This window comes from Clinocottus analis, unplaced genomic scaffold, assembly GCF_023055335.1.
Source record: "Clinocottus analis isolate CAN_PGR_092001 unplaced genomic scaffold, fCliAna1.0.p SCAF_7, whole genome shotgun sequence".
NCBI classification, from domain to species: domain Eukaryota; kingdom Metazoa; phylum Chordata; class Actinopteri; order Perciformes; family Cottidae; genus Clinocottus; species Clinocottus analis.
Window position 1 is genome coordinate 21,749,669 of NW_027176229.1, and position 7,609 is coordinate 21,757,277.

The 7,609-nt window shown below is 47.1% G+C and overlaps 1 protein-coding gene across 1 annotated transcript; it reads right to left on the reverse strand.

Annotated features, from left to right (window-relative positions):
- Window positions 1-3,202: 3,202 nt before the first annotated feature.
- Window positions 3,203-6,885, reverse strand: areg (amphiregulin). The gene is made up of 5 exons (XM_068605035.1): window positions 6,846-6,885; window positions 5,994-6,173; window positions 4,933-5,161; window positions 4,629-4,790; window positions 3,203-3,296 (listed from the first exon to the last, which is right to left on the reverse strand). Exons 1-5 carry the CDS (start codon window positions 6,883-6,885, stop codon window positions 3,203-3,205), a joined length of 705 nt encoding a protein of 234 aa, XP_068461136.1.
- Between the last annotated feature and the right edge of the window lie 724 nt (window positions 6,886-7,609).

Below are 7,609 nucleotides of genomic sequence, written 5' to 3' on the forward strand. Positions count from 1 at the left end.
TTGAATTCCTCGCTGATGTCAGAGAAAGAGAGTGAGAGAGAGAGAGAGAGAGCTTCTCCCTTAGGGTTATTCTCATACGCCGAATATCTGGTACGGGACGGGAACGTAAACACAAAAGGGCAACGCACAAATAAATAACTCTTCCACGTAACACTGAGACACTTTATTGGTGATCAAATTCCATCCCTTTTCCAGAGAGAGATGAGGAGCGCTTCTCTGACCTATAACAACAGCAGTGTGCAATAAATAAAATAAAAACGCCTGAAGACACAATAGCAATAAATAATTACACTAAATAAATTACATTCTAACAAGTTCTGTTTTTTCGTTGTTGTTGTTGTTGTTGTTTTTGTTTACACAGCATCTAAATGAAGCAGTCTATTCACTCTACTGCTTTCTCTCGGGGGTTCCTCGGACTCCTCTTCGGTTCGCTTCGTCCTCTTGAGTCGTGCAGCCGGCTGCGAGACAGACGGGGGAGAAGAATCAGAAGTCAATAAACTCGTCAACGTAGCGACAACGAGCAGATTACGAAACTGCTCTTCAAAAAGGAAGATGAGGGGAACGGTTGTATTGTCCTTTGCGCGTTCGCTGGTTGCTTCGCCGCGACCGATTTTAAAGCCACAGTTTTCCATTTGTCGTGAAAAAAAACGACAAAGAAGTGTGTTTCCTGACTACTTCCCCCTGATTTCACTTTGACCTAATTTCCTACGCCGTGGTTTGATTATTAACATTCTGGGTGTGTGCACTTTTGGTTTTTACCTTCCAGACGAGATCAAACAATCCGTTAGCGTGTTTACCACCTGTCCAACTGTCTGACCGCTCCTTTCTCGCCATTGTTCCGCGTCAGACTATGTTGTCGCAATGTTGCGGTTGCTATTGTAAAAAAGTCGTAAAGTTGGTGAGTATTTACGTAGGAATGTAACCGACGAGGAAGCCGACAAGCCACACGTTGAAAGGTTATAGTTAGGAAGCGAACATGCAAATAGGTTTGCAATCTTTGCCGTATGTGTGACGCAGACCTGCTTTTCTCAGGGTGGACACTGACTGAGAGGAGAATGCTGCACGCCCACATTGCTTTGACTCCAGTTTAACATTTCTGTGTGAGCACGTAGCGAGGTAGCGCCTTTATTGCCCTCAGCACCTATTAGGACACTTGTTCCCTTGAAATCTGTCTATACGGTATGAAGATATCACACTGACGATATCGGTTGGGTTGCGTGGGCTTAGGCACGAGGAGAGAGATTGGCTGGGGTTAGGGTGAGAATATCAGGGTAAGCCAATCAGAGGCAGAGGAGGGCGGGTCATGCCTTGGGACGCTCTGATGACATCATTCTGCATCATAATTAGCCATGTGCTGTGCTGTGCATGTTGCGTTTGTTGTCGGCTATATTTTGAGCCATGGGCCTTCGGAAACAATGGACGTTTGGCCGAGGGAACAAGGGGCTGAGGGAACAAGGGGCCTAGGGAACAAGGGGCCGAGGGAACATGGGGTCGAGGGAACATGGGGCCGAGGGAACAAGGGGCCAAGGGAACAAAGGGTCGAAGGAAGATAAGGTCGAGGAAACATGGGATCGAGGAAACATGGGGTCAAGGGAACAAGGTGCCGAGGGATCACAGGGCCGAGGGAACAAAGGGTCGAGGGAAGATAAGGTCGAGGAAACATGGGGTCGAGGGAACAAGGTGCCCAGGGAACAATGGGGCTGAGGGAACAAGCGTCAAGGGAAGATAAGGTCGAGGAAACATGGGGTTGGGGGAACAAGGGGCCGAGGGAACAAGGGGTCGAGGGAACAAAGGGTCGAGGGATGGGCCAAAGGGAACATGAGCCAAAGGAAACATGGGCCAAAGGGAACATGGGCCAAAGGGAACATGGACCAAAGGGAACATGGGCCAAAGGGAACATGGACCAAAGGGAACATGGACCAAAGGGAACATGGGCCAAAGGGAACATGGGTCAAAGGAAACATGGGCCAAAGGAAACATGGGCCAAAGGAAACATGGGCCAAAGGGAACATAGACACGCTCCCAAGTGTGCGTGCGTAGCGCCTCGAGATCCGACCACAAACACGTGGCGTCATCCAGCCGTTACGTCACGGGGCATCGCGTGTCGAGCCGGTGTTTCAGCACTGTTATTGTTTTGACGCGCAGGTGAACGCGCGCGGCATCCGAGTGTGTGGTTTTTTTCCTCTTCACGCTGGTATGCGTGCAGCGGCGGGACGGGCCGGGACATTTCCCCCCGCGGCTAATCCCCGGCTAATTCCTCCAGTGGAGATTCCTCGCAGCGTGATGCAAACCTGCGGTGTTCAATAACAACAACGGCAACAACAGGCCTTCACGCTCTGAGCCCCCTCTTTCCTGTTTGGCTTAAGGCTCACGTGAGCGCAGAGGCCCGGCGCCGCCCTCTGAGGACTTACGCCAGACTTCTGCACACGAGCGCCTGGTTGCAGGATCTTTTTCTCGCAGCATCACGATGCGTTTGCAGGAAAGTTGAGGGAATCGGGTTCGGGTTTTCATTCGGAGCCCCGGCCATCGACCGCTCGCTGAGCTCCATTCAGCGTAGTCACTGTTGCTGTGGCTTTTGATTGTTACAGTTCTACCATAGTAATGGATTCATTAGTTTATTATTATCAATTAATAATAGTTATAATATTTTACATGGAGTCATTTCCCAAACAATAGCGCCTCAATTATGGTTGATAACTTGATTGATTGTTCTCTCCGGCTTCCTCCCACAGTACAAAGACGTGCTGCGCAGGTTAATTGGACTCTAAATTGCTCGTAGGTGTGAATGTGAGCGTGAATGCTTGTCTGTCTCTATGTCTGCCTCATGGACTGGAGTCTTCTTCAGGGTGAACCCACAGCTGGGATCGGCTGCAGCGCCCCGCGACCATAAACAGGATAAGCGGTTCGGATAATAGATGGAACTTGATTGATCTGCTCCAATGTTGCCAGTAGTTTAGCGATAGCTAACTAGCTAGTCAGGCTAACGCTACACGGTTGAATCTTACGAAAATCAAAGCTTTGATATTTTAAGCTGACCAATTTATATTTCACTTGTATACTTACGGTGTTCAATACATTCAAATACAGCAGTTTTGGGCTTTTGTTCTTCTTCATAAAACACGTTATTATCCACAGTTTTATAAAACAAAGTCTTGCATTTTAAAAGGTTAAGAGGGAAACCCACCTTCGTAACTCGACGCCCTCACACCACAACGTCCCCGCTGGGTTTCTGTAGCTTCTCCTGCTCTGCCCCGGTTCCCAGGTAGGATGCCAGGAAGTTTTTATGTGACCTGTAACTACAAAAGACAATTCAACGTGAGCATAAAAAGCCGATTGTTCTCCGGGTGTTTATCAGACGATCACGGTGGAGTTATTTTGAAGTCAGGACTCGGTTACACGGCCGTGATCCTGTCTGAACAAATGGCAGTCAAGGTGTGTTTGTTTTTGTTGTGTTTTTTTGGCAGCATTTCTGCGGCTTGCACATTAAATTCGTTCCCTGACTATCGATACTGTTTTTGGTCAGAAGTTAAACTGGTAGGTAGTTTTGATTACCGAGAATTAGGTTTTACTTTCTCTCAGTACTTTGACTACTCGCGGCTGTAAATCAGTGGACTCTGACTGTGCCCCACATGCCGACAATAGATGTAATTTGATAACACATCGATAAGGAACTGCCGTTATACAGTGACACCGTTACAATGTGAGAGGAATTGTCGTTAAATGAGTAACAGGATCCCTCCACGTGACAAGTTTGGGGATGGGGAATGTAAAGTCTACAATAAAAAAGTAAGAATGAGACACGGTGAGCAATGCCTGCACAGTGTGGGCGTGTTTGGGCGTGTTCATGTGCTTTCTGATGTGTCAGTGTGTCTGAGTGCCAAGAAGTGTTTCTGGGCAGGATGTGAGGATTGTGTTGCGCTCGCTCTGCGTAACACAATCCACACACGGCGGTCGCCCCTCGTGCATTCTTTGAGCTTCAAGCTTCGATAATCAGAAAAAAATATTTGCACAAATACCGAGAAGAATAAGAGCGCCGCTTTTTTTTATTCACGCTTTACGCCTATACTGTGAGTCGCTTTCTTCAAAAGCAGGAGAGAAAAGCCGATAACAGTTATGACAAGTATGTTGGAAACTATTTTAAGTGTCACCCACGAAGATCCTGCACAAACTGAACACATGAGACAGTCAAATGATGTATATTATAACAATGCAGGAGAGGACGCAGTTTGCACGTTTCACTACATTTCATGACATTTGGGGAAAACTGGACCAATCCCTTGTTTCCACACCTTAAAATAGAGCTTTAAAATAGTTTACACATGTACAAAAAAGAGGGGGAAATGAGCTGAGGAAAAGCTAAAAAGTAGATCAAACAATTGAATGTTAAAGAGACCCTGCAAAAAAAAAGAGTCTCGTAAAAGATAAATAGTAAAAACTTTAAATATATTCAACTTTTTTCGAGTTCTTATAGTGCACGTCTCTGCCACCTTTGTTAGATAAAGAGGGTTTAGACTCCCATTGAGCTGCTCATGGAGTAACTACTGGCATGTACGCCGACCCTCACTGGCTTCCCACCCCAAAAGTTGAATAAAACCTGCGTCGGCCCGTGCGTGAACCCGCATACTCACTGAGCGCAGGTCATGAGCAGGATGGCGGTGCAGCTGATGACCGACAGCACCACGGCGATGATCACCAGGACCGTCTGCACCAGCTCGGTGTTGTTGGGCTCGGTCCGGGTCGTCCCCAGAGACTGGATCTCGCAGCGCCCGCCGTCGTAACCCTTCATACATCTGCGGAGGAGGCGATGGGAGGAGGATAGAGGAAAGGGGGGGGGGGGGGAGTGGACACAACAGAAGCGACCAATCAGCCACAGCTCTGCAAATACATGATAATACAATCCTGGTGGTTGTGATCACGTGACGGTGGACTCACATGCACACCGGCTCCTGCAGGCCCTCGATGTACTTGCAGTAGCCGTGGATGCAGTAGCCCAGGTGGGTGGAGGTGCAGGGATCCTCCGTGGTGCCGAGGGTCGACGTGTAGCTGTTGGTGTAGAAGACGTGCTCGGGGTTGAGGGGAGTCGTGCTCTTGGTCCGGTGCCGGTTCTTCTTGCCGCCTTTGCTCTTCCTCTTCCTCTTCTCATCTCTACCGGGATGCGGCTCTGCGGCGGGAGGAGAGACCAGTTTAAACTCAAGAGGACTTTCTCTAGACGGAAGGTCCTGATGAAAAAAGATTTAGTTACTTCAACCCCTAAAAACCCGGGATGGAAAAAACATTAATTAAAGAAGTCAAGAAATTTGAACTGGATGTCATTGATAGAATGAGATCAGCTTTATACGTCATTAACTTACCTAAAGAGCATCTTTAAGTACGTTTAACTACTTTTATACACATTTTTATTTTTATTCCATCTATTTATTCAATATAATTCTCACTGTTTAATTTTGTTTTATTACAATTCTACGGTTTATTTATATTACTTGGTTCTTTTTATCTTATTTCCTTGTGAGCAGTGCTGCTGTAATCCTGTAATTTCCCCATTGAGGGACTAATAAAGGATTATTTAAACTTATCTTATCTTAACTTATCTTATTTTGGACTTTCCAAAATGAATGTTTGTTTTTACTGAGCGTTTTCACAACAAACCAGACTTGCAAAATTATCTTTTGTATTGAAAAACATGACAACGTGTAAATGGTTTGTCATGCATTTTTCCGTCCGAAGTTTTTTTCCTTTTCATAAACCAACATACCACTAACACATACATGAACTTATTACCAACGCTCCCAAGGGTTTTCTGCATATTATACCTTTTTAAATAACTCAAACAGGCTTGTGGTTGAGCAGATAATCAGAAAACAGGCCTTAGTGCCATGAGGTTAACAGTGAAATATGAGCCTTAACACATATTAATTATCATTTTTAAACAGAATATCAAAGAGAGTAAAAAACAAAGCACGTCAAGATGGAAAGAGCTTCAGACGGTCGCATACCAAGGAGGCTGAAATTGACGCTGTCCCCTCCCGAGACCTCTTCGTCTACCTCCGGCTCGTCATCGTCGGCCAGCGGAGCCCGGAGGCCGTCCTCCCCGAAGGCCGGACCCCCGGTCACTCGGGCCGGTTCCCCGGAGAACGTGGCGTCAGAACCCCGAGCGCCTCCAGCACCGGAGGCTACTGTGGAGAGAGAGAGAGGGAGAGAGACAGAGAGAGAGAGAGAGAGATGAAGGGAGAGAGAGAGAGACAACATTGAGGTGTTGACTGGGGTCAAAGTTGACGTCACGTGGGACAGTTTCAACTCGGGTGTCTAACATCCTCGGCCATTTTTTTTTGGAGCGATGAATGCTAAACGTCCAGGAGGACGTAAAAATAAAGACATTTATTATTTTCTCCCCCCTCCCTCCTCCGATGGCGACCGTGGACATGAAGTTGCTTTGTTACGTACACTTGGCATTGTGACCTCACGTCTGACTCATCCAGTCGTCTCATAATATCCAGAGCTTGCAAATTAGACGCCGAAAACCAGTACAACCAGTCCGCGTCCAGGACGGCACGGTACCTGAACGCATCGCGCGCACCGGCCAAGAACAGCGAGGGACAAGCCTTTCCACCGAAGGGCCAATGAAGTATTTGAAATATGTCGACCTTTCGTACAGAGACGCGCTCCTGACGCAAATTCAAAAAGAACACTCTCCTGTCCTCACATGCAGAGACCTTTCTTCCTTCCTTTACCTTCTTCTCTTCCTCCTCCTCCTCCTCCTCCTCATAACATTTCCCATTCAGCGTCTTTCCATCTCATTGATTCACGCTCTCTGCACACAGAACACGAGTACACAAGTCCAGACTTACCGAAGCAGCACAGGAGACAGGTGATGGCGAGAGGGTTCATATCCCAGGAAGAGTGTTGTGTGTACGGCGGTCCTGCGCTAATCTGTGCGTGCAAAGTGTGTGTGTGTTTGTGTGAATGTGTGTGTGTGTGTGTGTATGTTTCTCCCCTGCTGATAGAGATTGTGCTTTGCTCTCTTTACCTCATGGGTGCAGCTTTTATAGACCAACGCCTGCCTCTTAACTCCAAGGGGAAAGAAGGGTGTGTGTGTGTGTGTGTCTGTGTAAGAGAGAGAGAGCAATGGAGAGTGTGTGTGTGTGTGTGTGTGTGTGTGTGTGTGTGTGTGTGTGTGTGCGTGTAATGATTAATCTGACCTCGGGCTACACATATTGCACTTCATGTCCTCACATATGACGAGGTCTCTGTCGTGGAATAAAAAAGTCCAGCAGGGTTCAGGACACTAAACAGTTTGGTGTATTCTGACATGTGTTTCCTCGACATTAAAACACACACACACACACACACACGCACACACACACACACACACACACACAGAAAGATTAGTTAACTATTTATTGCCTCTGCTTGTTCTCCCTCTATGGTCACGAATTAAGCCATCATTAGTCATACACACACACACACGCGCACACACACGCGCACACACACACAAACACACACACAGACACAAACACACACACACACACACACACACAGACACACACTAACGCACTCAAAACACTGTTACCTATTGTCCACTGTTCACATCCTCCCAAAAAAAGGTTAACAT